At 44.4% G+C, this 17,840-nt stretch overlaps 1 protein-coding gene across 1 annotated transcript in view; it reads left to right on the top strand.

Annotated features, from left to right (window-relative positions):
- Window positions 1-17,840, top strand: part of SLC24A3 (solute carrier family 24 (sodium/potassium/calcium exchanger), member 3) — a 457,509-nt gene that overhangs the window by 399,170 nt on the left and 40,499 nt on the right. Inside the window, exons 8-9 of the mRNA XM_004687143.2 lie at window positions 7,061-7,086; window positions 13,776-13,829. Coding sequence (XP_004687200.2) covers window positions 7,061-7,086; window positions 13,776-13,829 — 80 coding nt within the window. The remainder of the gene's footprint in view (window positions 1-7,060; window positions 7,087-13,775; window positions 13,830-17,840) is intronic.

Raw genomic sequence — 17,840 nt, 5'->3', positions numbered from 1 at the left:
ACCATCCAGTATCAAACAATTTATTGTTAAGTGTTAAGATTTTTTGGTTCTGAAATGTTCAGAAGATAGAACTTCTGGTCTCTGGGGGAGGTGGGTAGAGGGTGGGGGTGGTACAATAAAAAGGTCATTCACCCAGAGACAAGTCCAAGCTAAGTGAGGCCAGATGGTGCTGCTATTTATATCCCAGCAAGAGACCTTTAAACCTAAGCAGAGAAACCCCACCTTGGGGAGCATCGTGGGGTCTGGGGATCCAAGTAGCAGCTTCTCCAGGGATGGTCAGGGCCACTGGACCAGGAGATGCTAAGAGTCATTATAACCTGAATCATGAAGCAGCTGAAATGGAAGCACTTGCATATGTGCAGGGCCAAACTGCAGACACATAGGAGGAAGAAAGGACTTGCATTCTGAACCAGCTATTAAAATAGGTAACTTATAGATGAGGACTTGATTCAGTTTGAGTTTCACCTATTATTTGCTCGGTGCTATTTTCTAGTTCTTTTTGTTGTTATTATTGCAGATATTTAGGAAAAGCAGAAGGAATTAAAAACCCAGTATTGTCTACAACAATTACAGTTTCAAATGCACACAGTTTATTTTTCAGTGTCCTTCCTCTGAGCCCTGGTGACCTTCTCTATAGTGAAAGATCAGGCCCTGGAGAAGCTGGGTGTGGCCCAGGAGGTCACCTTTGAGTCCTGGGAGTATTCTGGGTTCTTTAGAACATGCTCTTGTGTGTATCTGCCCAATAGATAGTCTAGAAATTGGTACAGATCCTCTGGCTGCTTCTCCCCACCCTACAATTTTGACCATGGACAGCTCCAATTCCCCGGCCTACCCTTTCTCCAAATTCCAACCAGCAGCCCTGCCAGTTTCTTTTATTGAAATGTTACTGTAATTTACATAATCGTGTAATTTACATAAATGCAAATGATTCATTACAGCATCAGCCTAACAGCTGCCCTAAAGAAAATGCTTTATTTTTACTCTTCATCTCTGTTTTGAGATGCGGAATTGTGAGCATCAGGAGAAGGGAGCCTCCAGGGTGTGACCTGGATAGGCTCTGGGACAGGTTCCAGATAACTCGGACTGGCTCACAAAGCCAGACTCTCAAGTGATGCCTCCCTGGAGAAGGGCCTGGTGGGCTGAAGGACTGGTTGGGACAAGCTGAGAGCCAGCACAGTAGTGAGGCTCATCTGAGACATCACTTCCCTCTTCCTCCTGAGGGCTCAGAGGAATGTCCCTGTAATGGGGCTCCCCTGGGGACAATGAGGGACAACTCAGCTGATGCAGCTGCCAGAGATGAACTAGGCAGTGCTGTCCAGGACTTGGGCAGTGCTGGAAATGATCTTCACCTGCACTTTCCAGTATGCTGTCCTCAAGCCACATGTGGCTGTTGGGCTCTTGAAGTGCAGCTGGCAAGACCCAGGAATTGAATTTCAGTTAAGTTAATGGAAAATGATATGCAGCTAATGCCTGCCATGTTGGATAGAAAAATTCTGAAGAGGTTCTTCCATAGAAAATGCACCTGCATTCCTACAGACCTACATTGTTTTGAAGAGCCACAGACTTGGTACTTAACTACAGGACCGTGCACGATGTTGGATCTGTCGATCAAGGTTTTCTATAACGGTTCAATTTTCATGATTACGTGAGCTAGCTATTATAAGTCCTGTTTTACAAATGGTGAAACTGGGGCTCCAGAAGTTTGCCCAAGGTCAAGGAGCTGCAAGATCAGGGAGCTACAACTCTGAAGGTTTGTCAGGACAGGCATCTAAGATGCTTATCTACTCCACTCCAGCAAAGAATCCCAATTTTCCCTCAGCAATCCAAAATCCTTCTATATATCCTGAAGAAGGGCACTTTAGCTTAGAGTGAGGTTCACCACCGTTCCTGAACTCAAGCTGGTCCTCCAACCCTGACATCCTTCTCTCACCTGCTCAGCCCCTCCCCTCCTCACTGGGAACTCCCCTCTTCTCCAACTTAGCCATGTTGCGGCGCATCTGCTCATGGTACCCCATTGTGTCTCAGCTCTCCTGGAAAAATGGGAACCATGCTCGTAGCTAAAGAATCCTCACAGGGAATGAATGTAAAAGAAGTTTTGAATTTTTTAAATCAGCTATAGTCAAAGATTCCACCTTTTTTACATCCCCGTCATTGAGAGAACCAAGTACCGCCTTATTTTTTTATGACTTTTTATTACAGTAATCCTGATTTACAATCATGTATGATTCATATTTCAAGCAGGAAGCCTCCTGCTTGAAATGACACTGAGGTAGGCTAGGAAGCTAGCCTACCATCCTTACTTGCTTCTGGAACAGGGAGGCAAGAGAGCCAGATGGAAATGCAAAGAGGTACCTGGACTGGGGGTACAGAGAGGTGCCTCTTCTCTTCTCTGAAGAAAACTACTTCAAACTTTTTCTTATATGTCTGTATTTGGCTTGGCACTGCTTAGTAAACACAGTTCTTTCATCTTAGCAGTTAGCTTGTGTATTCCAAATCCATCCTCTTACCCCTTTGTCTTCACCTCATAGCCCCTATGGATTGATTTGGGGTGACCCTCTCCATTAAGTCTTGCCTTTAGGGAATCTTCAGTTCCTCCACCACATCAAGTCAACCTTCTGGAGAAAGTAGTGTCCAAATTCCTATTAAGCTTTAATATATGAACTACATCTGTACATTGTGTCCCATCCAATTTCTGTCCTCAGCTGTAATCACATGGCCTCAGCTCAGCCACCTGCACCCCCAGGCCTTGAAGGTCAGAACCCCATCTGACCAGATGTCTTGAGATCTCTACTTGTCAAATGAGAAGTCTGCAGGGACAGTTTATATTTCCAGCAACAGAAGAGAGATTTTCAAAGTTTAGGTCCCTAGAAAACAAATTATGGTGCTCATTTTCTCCTATAATTTTTACCAGTTAATATCCAAACTGTACTAATGATGATAAAATAAGTCACAAAATCTTAGCTTCAGAAGTGGGGCAGTCGCTTCACTGCGGTGACAGTTCACAGTAAAACTCCAGGGAATGAGGACAGTCTCTCCACTTCCACCCACATACCCCTCTTCTGGCTCTTCCCTCATGAGCTCCTCCCCTTCCAGTTCCTGGGAATGCTCTGTCATCCAGGGATTCACCTGCCTGATAATAAGCCTTTCTGGCGTGGAAGAATTCAAGATCAGACACTAATGCTGAAACACTCGTTTCCATGGTACCCGGCCATTTCTCTGAGGTCTAGAGGAAAGGGGTGTTTTGTCAAATTCTCTCCTGTGTGCTCACATTTAGCTCAGCTGCAACTCAACAAGGAAAGCTTAGGGTGAGATCCAGGGTAGCTTCGGATGAATGTCACGTGGCTTAGAGGGCAGGTTCCCCTCACCTGCCAATCTTGAGCCCAAATAGCCCTGAGGGCCACCAACTTAGCCTGGGGTGCTTGCAGCGTATGGTCCCAAACACAATGAGAAGATCAGGAGAAGACTTGCTATCCCCAGGTGTATTTTCAGAAAAATGGGTGAATCAGCTCCAAAGACTGCAACAGCAAGCCCCTCGAGAGCACCACATCATGGGGATTGAGTGTGACCCAAGATCGAACACCTATCTGTCCCCAACTCAGACTACCACAGGCAGGAGCTGCCTTCAAGGCATCACCTTGCCCCATGACACAGTGTTTGGCTGAAGGCTCCTTCAAGAGGCTTTCTGTCTTTGGAGGGGCTTGCCCTCCATTCAGAGATTTAATGGGGTTGTACAAATGGTTTGACTTATTTTCCACCTCAGTTTTAGCAGCGCTATCTGAAGGAGTGCTGGGACATGAGCGCCACCTAGTGGTAATAAGTGGAACAGGGTGAGGTTTCTTATCTCAAATTAGTCAATAAAGGATAGGAGGATAGCAAATTTTCTTTTATCCTTGTAATATTGCTGTAAAAGTTGTGGGAAGTTGTTTAATCTTCTTTAACTCATATACAGAGCATTAAAATACAAAAATATGTGCAGCACTTGTCATGAGAAAATAGAATAAGATAAAATCCGTAAGGATTCATCCTCCCCATAAACATGCACAATGTCCAGGGGGAGTGACTCCTGCTTGTCATACCCAGTTTCCAGAAAAGATAATTCCAGGCCTCCATAAGGATGACCTGTAATGTACTCTTCTCAAGGAACATTCTGCAGACACTACCAATGTCCTCATTCAGTCTCCGGAATGGCGACCATCAGCTGCTTACAACACTCCAACCAACCACAAGCAGCTACCCTCTCACCCTTCACCTTCATACTCACCATAATGAGTCTGTTTGCCTTTCGATTTCCTTAATTCCTGATTTCTTGTTATTCTTTTGAGTCCTCTCGTTTATCTACCCTTACACAGTGAGATGAACTCAAGCTGTTTGCTCAGCAGCACAGAAGAGCCCAGATCACCTGGCTCTGAGTAACGTGAATCACTACATCAGTTATTCAGGGGGTCCCAGATCTACACCGCTGGTTCGTACTCAGAGTGAGGCAGCTTCATTTCTCTTTCCCTTCCTGAACCATATGCCCATCCCCAACCTGCCAGCTGCCAGCCGCAGCCAGCATCTTGACCTCAGGCTCTAGGTGCTCTGTTTTAATCCATCTCATCCAGGTTTGCTCCACTATTTCTCTGATTTATTGTGCACCCTGTAAATTCTGTTCTGTTAAGTTCATTCTGATTTCTTTCATTGAGAGGATAATTGAAACAGTAGTTAAGCCCATGGGGATTACAACTGAGGTGAAAAAATGCACAAAGTGAAGAATGATGTAAAAAAATAAAAAAATATTTAAAAAGAAAGAAATAGTAGCTAAACACATCCTGGCCTGTGTCCCCACTTGTATGGAAGACCGCAGAGAACAAGGACTCCCTAAAAGCTGCTATCATGCGATAGAGTGTTGCCTGCCTTCCCTGATAGACAAACATGTAATTGGTGCTCTAATAAACTCTCCCAGCCTCTCCTGCTCTCCTAAGTGGCTGTGAATTGATGGTTCCAACCTGCTGCCCAAGACTGATATTGAATTAACTTCAATTAATAGAAAATTATTTCAAACTTAGATAATTTGTTCTGTGCTGTGATTTCTTGACAAAAGAAATTTTTATTGCAATGTAAAGCCTTTTATTTATGTATTTTTTAAATAACATAATAGTTAATTTTTACATCACTTTGTGCCTTGTTCCATCTCGGTTGTAATCTCCATGGGCTTCCCATCACCAAATCACCCGTGTGCCATCACCATAGTCTGGTGCACTTCCCTCCCCCCCCCCCGCCATTTTTGATCCCATTGCCCACCCCACCCCCATAAAATGTCTCTGGTATATAGTTGTTCATTATTATTATTATTATTATTTCCCCAGTCCTTTTTGCTCCTGCCATGAGTGAACCATCCGGTATTTTTCTTTCTCTTTCTGACTTATTTCACTAAGCATGACCCTTTCAGCTCCATCCATGTTGCTGCAAAAGGCATGAGTTTATCTTTTTTGACTGCAGAGTGATATTCCTTTGTGTATATGTACCACATCTGACAAAAGAAATTTTTTAAGCTGGCCATCAGACCACAGCAGCTGGACATACCATAAGGAGTAGCTTGCATGCCGTCCAGTCTGGATTGAGGGGATATTTCCTTTGTTTCTTTCATAATGTCAACTTATTGAATATGACAAGAGTTACAACACTGATGAAGCTGATGTCTTCGCCTGTGTTCTGTGCGGAACTAGTTGCAAATAAGGGTGGCTCCTTTCTCCTCTTTAGGCCTCACGATAACTGGAAGCATCTTCTAGAGGCCTTCCCAGCTGGATCCTGCACATCTTTGAGCTTTTCTCTGTTTTTCTCTGTTTCTCTCACCCCAGTGGTGATTTGAACCTGGGTACTCTAGCAATGCCCATGTCTAGCTGAGTCTACATTCTCCAAGAGGTAATGACACTTGGCTCCATCTTGCCCTGCAAGCTTCTCCCAAGGCCCTTTGCTCAGAAGGAACAGCCTCTCAGAAATGAAGGAACAGCCTCTCATAGCACGTATGTCCTGTGAGTGGGAAACAGTAATTTGAACTCTCGGCTTCCTGCTTGAATATGACACAGGTGCCCCATCTGTCTCTATAACCTGCCATCTGCACAAATCAGTGTGTCATGGAAAGAACATGAAATTAAAAGCCGGGACCTGCGTTCTAGAATCAACTTGCAGCATGTTGATCAGGAAAATAACACATGTTCTCTGCAACTCCATTTACCTAAATAAAGCAAAGGGCCACGACTATACCAGTTTTCTCCCCAAAAAAATGAGAAATAATGACTTTAGATGATAACAAACAAAAGCTGAAGTATTCTCTCTGGATCCTAATCAATGACGGAAAATCTACTACGCACTTGTGTGTCTTTTACTGGTTCATTTTTTTACTTTCACAAAAAAGGCAGATGTGGCCCGAGTTATCGGCAGTCAAGAGTGTCCAGCCTCGATTCTCAATCAGTGTTGTCACTGGTTTTGTTTTTCACCGTCTACAATCCTCTATCATGTGGTGGCAAGTGGGGCTGATTCTCTACTTCTGCTTGTGTTGAAAGTTTCCCTTGAAAATAATTCCTTTTAGAAAATAAAACAAGCAAAAAGAAAATTGGTCAATTGAAATAAATATATTGAATCCCTAGAAGTTCAAGTGCTCACATAAAACATTGGTGGTGGTGCATAGTGCATTCAGACATGCAGAGGTCACACACGAGGCCTGTAAGTGACTCACGTCCAAAAGCCACAGCAAGCTCTGCATCCCCAGAGCTAGAATTCAGCCTTGAGTCTCACTCAGCAGAGCAGGTTGGTCGCCCTTCCCTGTCACTCCACTGGTAGACAGAGGTTGCCAGAAGGAGGGGAATGGCCTGATGCTTCTCCCTCTGCCACATGTTCAGCCCAGTCTGCCAGCACCCCCACTTTCCACCAGCACTAGTCAGAGACTAAACAGCACAGAAAGGTATTTATCACATCCAGTCCCATCCTGGATTCCCACCATCCCAGCTAGGGTGCAGCTCTGGGTGCAGCCCCAGGTGTTCCTGTGTGTGTCTAATCTTCTGCCCTTTTCTTTTTTTAACAGTTCATTTATGATGAAAAGGTTTCTTGGTAAGTATCTCTTTTCTCTTCCATTTTCCCCTTATGATATTGCAGAACCAAATATATAAAAGATCAGAGTTAGGGTTTAGGAGCAAAAGGGAAATTTTTGTGACAGTTTGTAACTAGTATGCCTTAGAAACCTTCCCTCCAGCTCAAGGAAGAAATTCAGTTAACTTCCAATAGGCAAAGACTTTCCTTTCAACTGGGGTGGTGGATTCCATTTGGGATCCTAATATATCACTGTCTTTATCATCTGGGTTTTACATCTTGGCTAACCCATGCCTTTCTGCAGCCAACCACTTGCTCAGTGGTGGTTAAAGATTTGCCTTCTCTTTTCAAATCACTTCCCAACCAAATCGCCAGACGCTACATCCCATGTGTATCTTAGGAACTAGACGTTGAAGCATTTCAGAGACCCATTAAAATTTGCCTAACCCTAAAGGTCTGAGGTTCTGAAAAATCAGTTCTTTTTCTTTGACCTATCAAAATTTTTACAAAATAAACTATAAGGGAAGCTATCTTACATTTGGATCCACTGTCCAAATCACCATTTTTTGAGAAAGGTTCTAAGCAAGACGAGTATGTTTGAAATGGAAAAAAACTGAGTGTGTTGCATATTCTTGTTTTTTCCCCAAATATTATTTTATCCCAAATATTTGAAGAAGTAGGATGAAATAGCATCCTATTTAGTAATAGAGAGGTATGCTGCTGTAGTTAGAACACTTTTGTGGTATTATTTAAATTAAGAAGGAGCTAGAAAAAGGCAAGAGCCCATCAGTCTTAACTTGCAGTTAAATGAGTGTTCGCCCTTTGTTGGTGACAACTTGGTATCCTATCTCTGTGGATGTCAAAATGTGATGGCATCAGGGAGCTTGTCACATTAATGTTAAATGTTCTTCACAATTCTGGGAGAATTTGCGATAAGACATATTCCCTCTATCCTCTCTATACTGATCCATGGAACACAGAAAATCTTCTTTGAGTCAGGGTGATGGATGGGTTAAAGACATCAAATTGCTCTCAGAGGTCAGTGAGAACCTAGAAGGGGTCACAAGGCAGTGGTGATGTGACCCACCCATCAGGCCACTGCGGGGGGGGGGGGGGGACTGGTGTTAGTGTTGCCCAAGAAAACTGGCAGAAGCCTCCGAATCAGCCTGAGCATGGTATGGTTCACACAGCCACCTCCCCGTGTTGGCACAGTCGGTGCTGAAGTGCTACTCAGTGTTGCTTCCCTTTGATAACAACACTGCCATCAAGACAAGCAAAAGATGTCCACACTTGATCTTGGATGTTTTTCTACTGCTTTTGTGCAGAAACCCTTAGGAAAGGCTCTCCACAGTGGGGTGCCGGGAGTGCTGGTCTTCATCTGGCTTTGCCAAGGAGAACCACAGCAAAAGGAGATGAAAGAAGCTCATGATTAAGCCGATTGCAGCCCCACCCTTCAAAACCCTTTTAGGTTATTTCAGATGATGTGGAGCACAACAGTCTACTTCCTGTCAGGCTTCCTCTCTGGTAGGTGACCCAGTCTATGGTAGAACCCCTAGGCATCAGCTCAAGGGTTAGAGTAATAATGTGATGAACCCTATTTTAGGAAAATTAGCCTCCACAGTGGTTTGGTTTAGTGAATGAGTAACATCGACTAGGGGTCATCAGGCCCTCGGAGTAAGCACCAAGGCTCATGTAAAGCAATTTAGAGTAAAGGAACATGAAATCTGTGGATAGATGAGCTGCATGTCCTAGGGGATGTTTTGCTCTAGCCCGAGAGGGTTGGAACCTCAGTCACACCTAGGCATAGCTCCAGAGGAGAAGGACGGCAGGCTCTCGTGGCCCTAGACTGCTGACCTGTTATATAATTGTGGTTATTATGTGGATGGGCTGACAGAGAACATTTTTCCCTTGGATGAGGCTGAGAAATTAAAGTCTGTGCTACTGGCCGTTAACTGCTTTGGGGCTTTCAGAGATTCCAACTGCCCACTTAAATGCAAACTATATTGAACTTGAAGCTATGTTTCACTGTCGGCTACCCTTACCTTCTTACTCAGCTAATCACGAGCATTTCTTTTGCTGAGAGTCTAGGGATTGATTTCTCTAATTTCTCTCTTTTGAGCCAGCTCCTTCAATGCGTGACTAAGGGATGGTCATCTTTCAGTAGTAGCTTAGGCAGTGAACTCCACTGCTGGCTGTAGAGCATCCCAGCAGGTCCTAAAAGTTTCAGGGCAGGAAACCAACTCACCCCAAATGCTAAAAAAGTTTCAGTTGTGTTTATTTGGAAATTAGAGCGCTCTGGAGGAAATGAGCCTTGTCCAGTATAAATACACGAGGACAAGGACAAGGTGTCCCCATCACACACAGCTTAGGTTGCTTCACTGTCCTGAAGCCACATTCCCTAGTAAGTCGCATTCAGCCACCAAGTGGTAGGCAGAAGGTAGCAGCGAATGGAAAGCCAGTGAAGCAGATTAAAGAAAGAGTCATTTCTTTTTCTTGTGTCACAAGTACCCAGATGTAAGAGGTTTAATTTCTCTTGGCCTTTCCCTAATGGTTCCAAGATGACTACTGTGGTTTCAGCCATTAAGTTTGGGTTGAAGACCAGAAAGAGGAAGAAGGGTTAGGTCATGTGTGTGTGTGTGTGTCCAAAAGGGCAGGTTTATTTTGAAAGGGAGAGAAAGGAAGTCTAGAATGTTTGCACAGACACAAGCAGGAAGGAAGAGCTGCCCCTGAAAGGGTCAGGTTTGCTGAGAGAGAGGCCTGCATGGTCACAGCCCAGCAGCCAAAGGGGAGTGTTACCTCTGCTGCTTTGCGAAGGGAGAAGGCTGGTGAAAGAAACACCTGCATTGCATATCACAGGTGGGCAGGAGAGCTGCTGCCTACGTTACTTCATTCAACACCTTTCTACATGTCTCTCTTTGGTCACAGCTGGGCCTGTCTTGACCAATATGTGACATGAAGAGGTGGGATTTCATATTTAGACCAATCATATTGATCCTTGGGCTGTGGATCTGTTTCCTCTTCACTACCTCCTCAAGATCAAGGGATTCCCCCGTGGCTGCCTTGACATAGTGGGGTTCTGCTATCAGGTACGAGGCAGGGGAATATCTGTTGCATGCCTTTAGCTAGGTGCTGACCCCAAAGGACATGGAAAAAAGGAAGCACCATATGTCCACCATCTGCAATATATGAATTTGTATGCACGACTCCATAACAACAGCTGAGGGAGACCCTGGATTGCCAGAGGCATTTGGAATGTGTCTTTGATGAGTCTGAAAGTCCAGCCAGAAAACTAAGGAATCCTGAGTGATGTTTTCATTTCTCCTTTAAGAAGAACTGGAAGAACTGGAACCTCACAACTTGGCCCCAAGTTGTGACTTTGGAAGAGAAGAATGAGTCCAGAGACACAACCTGGAAATTATCCCCTGCAACTTTTTCCAGGCCAGCTTCCACTGCTCTGAACAGTGCTCAGCAGAATGGAGCCATGCCCTAGGGGTGAGAACAGAGAGGCGCCTCCAGCTTGGGAAAGAACAGTCTTTGGCAGGAGAATCAGGGGGTCAGTAGAAAATGGTTCAAAATGGAGGCTTGTGGGAACGGGAAGATCATTCCGATCATGCCCTAAGAGTGGTCTTCAGGGGACAGCGGTGTAGGGTGTGGTCAGGAGAGGCTGATGGGGACAGTGCCCGGGGCTTCAGAGGTCAGCCCCACCCCGTAGCTTTTGCCCTGGATGCCAGGCTCTGCTCAAGAACTAGCCACGGACACACCAGCAAAAGCAGCCTTACCTGCTGCTCTCTCAGACAGTTGACATGTTGTGATGGGGTTACATGGAGATGCCCATGCATATCCCGTCTCATGTGAGAAGGGACCCTGAAGAATTTTGAGGCAAGACATGATGATCAAACGTTCAGGTCAGAAAGCAGAAGAAGGAGCAATGTCTCGAGAGTCTGTGCATTCTCTTTGGAGACCCCCGTGAGCCCTGAGCCCGGCAGAGTATACCTGGAATGTCAACAGAAGCAGGGAACCCCCATCTTAAAGCCATCCCTGAAACATAACCAAAGAAAACCTTATTCGACTATTGCCATGAAAGAAAGCATTTGATTTAGTGAGGGAAAAAAAAATAAGTTCTAAAGAAATTAGAAGGTATAAAAGTACTTGCAAGAAGGAGTTGGACCTCACACAGCCGGACTGCAATGTTTCCGTTCCAATTGTTCATTGTTTGTACCCTATGACTATTAGTGCTTCAAACCATAAGAAGGTATCCCTTCAGCTCTTTGGTGTCTCCTCCAAAAGGAATGTTGTCGGTACATCCCAGATTTTCCTAATTATGTTTACACCCCAGGAACATTGGCTTTGATGAGATAAGAACCATGTTCAGGCCATTGGGGTGTTTTGCAACTGAAAATTGAAGTTCAGAGGACGTCTCACCCTGTCCAGATGAGCTGGGGAGAAAGCGGTGGGCAGCTGGATAGATGAATGTCTACTTGGGGGAATCAGCTGTCAGAAAGGCCATTCTCAGTCTCCAGGAAACATTAACCCCAAAAGCTGAGGTGGAGGGTACGCTGTGAGGAGTAGTGTCAAGTGACTGTTAGAAGTAGGCGTTAGATATCATTTAGCAATGAGCAAACAGCAAGCTAATCACAGACCCATCAGAGGTTCGACAGAACACAAACACTGATGAAAAGTGAAGGAAGACTTCTGGAGGCAGTGACATTAAGACTGGAATTTGTAGGATAAAAGAAGCCAACCAAGAGGAGGGGAAAAGTGTCCCTGGTGGAGGAAACAGAGCTTGCAAAGGCTCTCAGGAGAAGGAATGGAGGTCAGTGCGGTGGAATTCAGAAGAGACACAAGATGATCTGTTAGAAGGAGTTGGACTTCCTTTCTTTTCCAAGAAGAAGAAAGAACCAGGTTTGCAAGAAGAGAGTACCTTTCGTCTTCTCGAGCGTGTTGGAAAGCAATTGCAGCATTTTAAGCAAAAGAATGGCGTGATCTATTAGCAACAAGGAAGGCCAGTCCAGAGATTAAAGCTGTTGTGGCCTCAGTGAGGGGGTTCATGGGAGAGGGACATATTTTGGACATGAAGTCCTGCTGAATGTGGGAGTGAAAAAAAAGAATATAAATATAAATTAAAATGTTGATTTCCAGATTTGGGACTTCACTGGGCAGAAACTGGTAGAATTTACTGAAATGACAAAGCCCAGGGAAGACTGAAGTTGGGAAGGAGGGAGGAAGAATTCTGTCCTGACATGTTTTTAAGTACCACATGCAGGGGCCAGACTGACTGTTGGCTATTTGGTTGGGCAGGGAAAGGTGTGGGGTGGATGTGCTATTGGTATGTACAGCAATGGGACAGGGTGGTCACATCTAAGGACAGTGCCTAGGTGAGTAGGGAAGAGGGTGCCCTGTTTAGAGTTTGAACTGAGGACTGGGAAAGTGGAGGAAAAGCTAAGGGCACAGGGAGGAAACTAGGAGTATGGCTCTGGAAGTCAAGAATAGAGAGATCGTGATGAAGCAGGTGGCCAACTTTCAGAGGCTGCAAAGACAATAAACAGGATGACAGAACCACTCAGGAAGCTGTGCAGAGTGGGACATGGGTGTCCATGATGAGTGCTTCAGGGTGCCCATGGATGTTCAGTTAAGACTAGGGAAATTTGTCCAAGTGAATGGGAGGTATGGAATGTGTGGGAAGGTTTGTTAGAGATGTTGAGAAATGTGGCAGAAGTAAGGGGCCTGACTACCCTTTGCTTCTCTTAGTAGCACTCTAATAAATGTACATCCCACGGCACAATCATGCTTCATGAATTTGTGCGAGCCCATCTATGTACTTAACACAACTTAAGCACCCAGTCCCCTATCTTACTACCATCTTGCTTCCCAACACTTTACTTGGATAAAACCCCTGCTATGAAGCAGTCAGCCACCTATTTCCTGGAATCGGTTGCTAAACGTGGGACTCAAAAAGAAAAAAGGAAGGATAAGGCAAAACCAGGAATCTCTTCATAGACCATTCTCTGGTAACCTTTTCTAGAAGCCAGAATTACTCCCTCAACTGGCTAGTTTATTCTACAGCTGAAAAAGTATCTAAAGTCAAGTTCCCTGGGTTTTTAGTGAAGGTTACTAAAATAAAGAAACTGCAGATACTCCAGTGATCAGATGTTCAAGCACATTCCAGTGGGTTTTTGTCTTTTTTTCTTTCTCTCATAACTGTTTTCCTCTCATTCATTCCTATACTTCCTGCGGGCACCTTCCCTGACCATATTCTTTCTCTCCTCTTTCTCATTTTCTTTGATCTCCTTTATTAATGACTAGTTCTTACGTACCCAACAACCCTCATTTGCCCCCTATGAATTCTTCTAGTGTGCTTTGTAAATATATCTCAATAGTACTAGTGACTGATTAAGCTTGGTAGATTTATAAATAGAGGCCTATAGTCAGCGATCTGGAAGACTTGCCATGTTCAAAGAATTCTTTGGGGTAAGCAAATAACAGAAGAAGGAGCATTTCACTTTTAAGTAGAAAAAGAAGAGATAAATAGTCAAAAACTCTATGCCTCAGAGAAAATGACCATAGATCAGGAAATATTTGTAAGCAGTCTGCATCTGACTTACCCAGGTTTATCTGCCCTGCACATCAGCTGTGCTTTTAAGGTAGCCTGGTGTGTTGTCCAGCCACCTGTGGAGACTTTTTTTGACTAACTATTCTTGGCTTATATACAGGTGGGAGTCGCTAGTCCTCGTGCTCATGTATCTTATCTACATTGTCATCATGAAGTAAGTCAAACACCTTCCTAATTTCCTTTTCAAACTGATTCCCATATTCAACATGGTATGCTGATGTGGGAAGAGGAGTAGGAGAGAGAGCAGGTACCTGACTGCTTTCAAATCATCACACCCTGAAGCCTCCAATAAATCACTGTGATTTTGATTGACAACGTGAGCGAGACTTTCCAGTCCACATGTGATGGTAGAGGCAAAGCTTCAAGAGTTTCATATGAGAAGACTCTCAAACCCTCACCCCTTTTTAGGACGTAGCAACCAGACTCTTGGTTCCTTTCATAGCAAGAAAGATGGTAAAACTCAGTAAGTTATGCCTTCATTTAGGGTTCTAGAAGGTGGGACCAGAGCTGGTTGAGGAAAGACCAAACCCATAGATCAGATACCTCAGACTTTGATTATTCATGCCACATCATTCACTGGTACATAATCCCAAAACATACTTTGAAGCCAAAAGCATGTATTTTGTCTGACTTCTAAATAGTAGCATCCAACAGTCACATCATGGGCAGTTCTGTACAGGTGGGAGTCGCTAGTCCTCGTGCTGATGTGTCTTATCTACATTGTCATCATGAAGTAAGTCAAACACCTTCCTAATTTCCTTTTCACAGGCAACACCACAGGCAGAGGATAGCTAGGGAGGCCATCACCTACTTGACATCAAGGGGTTCAAGGAGGCGCCTGCTCACAAAACTGGCCAGTTGTTGCTGATGGTTAACTAGAGGGCTGGTTTCTTCCCACACAGCCCCTCCTCTATGCTGCTTGAGTGTCCCACCTGTGGGAGCTGGTGTCCTCCCGAGTGGGCCAAAAGATAGAGGATTCTAGAGCACCTTTCATTCTAGTCTTTCCAGTCATTTACAGTCAGTCCACTAAGTATAGTTCACACTCTAAGTGCCTACTTGACCCTTTTTTTTTTTTTTTTTCATAGAACTGGAGTACAGGTGGGTGGTGAGAGGATTCACCAAAGACAGAGTGGGGAGCAGAACAGGGGGATTGACTGACACATACTGCTGAGGGGAGAATATTTCTACTGTGCCATGTGGGTCAGCTCCCTGGCTGGGGATTGAACTCAGGCCCTGGCAGTGATAGCACTGAGACTTAACCCCTAGGCCACCAAGGAGGTCCTACCTCACCTTTTGAAAAGAGAAGGATCAAAGAATTGTGGATACAGCTCACTATTCTATGGGTAGTTCCATTGCTGATGTTTCCTGTGTTCTGAAGTAACATGCAAGCCCCATAACTGTAAACCTGCTGGTTTCATCTTTTTGCCAAGTACCATCGAGATGAGGAGCTTATAAATAATGCACAGACATTCAGTGCTGCAGCTGCCTGCTCCTCTGAGAGCTGTTTCTCTTACTCTAAATTAGCTCATCCTTCCTTCGGCATATGTGGCCACAGAAGTCACTGCTTCTCCTGGGAGCGAGAAAATGGAGCACTCTCAGAAATTGCCAGTTTGGGCATATCAGGTAGCAGCATGAAACTGGCATGTCACATTGTCCTTACTTTGGAAGCCTAACAAAAAATATAATTCTGGCCACAGTGTCTGAGAGTCTTGTTGGGAGAAATCAGTGTGGCTGTTGGCAGATGTCATGCTGATAGGGAAGGTTGGCACTAGTTTGACTGATGTCTGATTGATGTCTAGATGCAATCTGGCTCCACCCCACTCAAATTAGCACCTACCTACACTTCAGGAGCTGCACAGCAGCCAGTGTGGTCTTATGAGTACATGGCGTTATCACCACCATGGCCTGAGTTTGATCCCCATCCAGGGCAGTGACTCACATGGTGCAGCAGACCTTTCTAGTCTCACCCGCTGCTCCCTTCAGCATTGTGTTTCTAGAGTTTCCTGGGCTCATGAACTAAAAATCCAGGTGCTGATCACCTTCTACTAAAAAACAACAATAGGTAGGGCTCTTAGAAGACTGGAGTCGACCTGAAGGCTTGCCAACATTCTATACTCCCAAAGAAAAGGCTAAATGATGGGAACAGCCATCTAATTTCTTTATATCACAAATAATAAAACTATTAAGGAGCCAGTAGGGAGGCCCCAAAAATACACCTTCCTTCTGTATGTTTTATTTGATTATTTCATCTTTTTCTGATTTTTTTTTTTTGAGGTTCCAAATTTGAGTTCCCAGAGAGTCCTCTTCTTTCCTTTTAAAAAAGTGGATTAATCCAGTATCCCAGAAGAACTGACTTTGCTTTATGCCTAATTCAGGTTTTGAATCTGAATTTAGATGACAGGCTATTTCATAGTGAATTCACTAGGGAATTTACAGACTAAAAAGGTCCTCAAAATCAGATCCTGTCAAAGGCAAAGGGTTGAGGAATTTTGCTAGCACACATTCTGTGACCCCCACACCCCTCTACAAAGTTGTCATAAAGTCCATGAGTTGCGACAGACCCTTTGAATATTAAGGTAACATGGTGAACATTTTCTTTCTACCCAACCCATGCCTGATGTGAAAGCTAATGAGGTGTGTTTCTGCTGATGCCTCAGTTTTACCAACTTTCCAGCTGTTCAAACAGCAGGATACAAATAAAACGGATAACGGAAGCTACTGTGCTCATGGAATTTTCTGCATAAATTCTGGTCCTAAGTTCTAAATTGAAATCTCTGCTCTCTAGCCATCCGCTCCGCAATCAGAGACTTTAATCATTGGGTTTTATAAAATCTGATTTATAAAATTGCATGCTTTACAATAAAAGAGCTTCAGGGTATAAGCACAAAATTTAAAACATTCAATTAAAAATATAAAACAGAGTAACGGCCGTTAAAAACAGCATATATTAGAATCCTCCGCCACCTCCTGGGTAGATTTAAAGTGACTTTAAACAAAGTCACTTTAAAAGTGGCTTTCAGATGACCTTAAATGTTCTTTCTGAAGGACAAAGAGCAATTTCACTTTGTCCAGATAGGTACAAACCATAGGGAGCTACCTGGCCTGGGCAAAGATTGATTTCTGCACATCTGGCTCACTTCTTTGAGAGCTGGTTCCCGGATGAAGCAGCATAGCCTGGTAGTGAAGGCCACCTGCCACATTCAGCTCAGGCCACAGATCCCACAGATCCCACAGATCCCACCCCATCACTTACTACCAGTGGGACCTTGGCCAAATTATTCAGCTGTTTGACCCTCAGTTTCCTCTTCTCTCTCTCTCTCTCTCTCTCTCTCTCTCTCTTTTTTTTTAATTTTTGCATAGAATAAACCAGAGGTGGGGGGTGGTGGTGGTGAGAGGACCAGACAGAGTGGGGAGAAGAATAGGCCAATTTACTTAAATACACTGCTGAGGGTAGCAGTGGGCAAGGCTGGAGAGGTCTGCTGCACCACACGGATTAGCTTCCTGGCCGGGGATCAAAGTCAGGTCACAGAAGTGAGAGCACTGCGACTTAACCCCTAGGCCATGAGGGAGGCCCTCAGGTTCCTTGTCTGTAAAATATGGTTAATATTAGTTCCTACCTCAAGGGGCGTTTATAAGGATGGAATGTGACAGCACAGTTAACTTATTAACCAATGACTGTTGTTTAAGAAAGTGCTCATTATATTAGCATCGAATTATTATTCTGTTATCCAAATTCAATTAAATGCAGTTGTGCATTAAAAGCAAGTCTTCATGCAAGCCACTATTTCAATGGAGAAAATGAATCCCAAGTCAAGGTGTCAGAGATATTGCCTCTCCCAGGGCTCTAGGAGCAGGGCATGGCATTCTTGTTGAGCCTAGAATGTGGGAAGGGGCCCTCCCTGGTGGTGCAGGGGGTTAAAGCGCAGCACTATGAAGCTATCTGCAGCCAGTGCAACATGAGTGTGATCCCCAGCGTGGGAGCTGACCCACATGGTGCAGCAGACCTCTCCTGTCTTGTCAGCTGCTCCCTTCAGCAGTGTATTTCAGTGTATCTTGTTCTGCTCCCCACTCTGTGGTGAATCCTCTCATCCCCCGCACCTCTGGCCTTACCCCAGCTCTGTATGCATAAATAAATATATATATATATATATATATATATATATAT

The sequence above is a fragment of the Condylura cristata genome, unplaced genomic scaffold, assembly GCF_000260355.1.
Source record: "Condylura cristata isolate star-nosed mole 26May11 unplaced genomic scaffold, ConCri1.0 scaffold00022, whole genome shotgun sequence".
NCBI lineage: Eukaryota > Metazoa > Chordata > Mammalia > Eulipotyphla > Talpidae > Condylura > Condylura cristata.
This window is presented reverse-complemented; position numbering and strand designations above follow the sequence as displayed.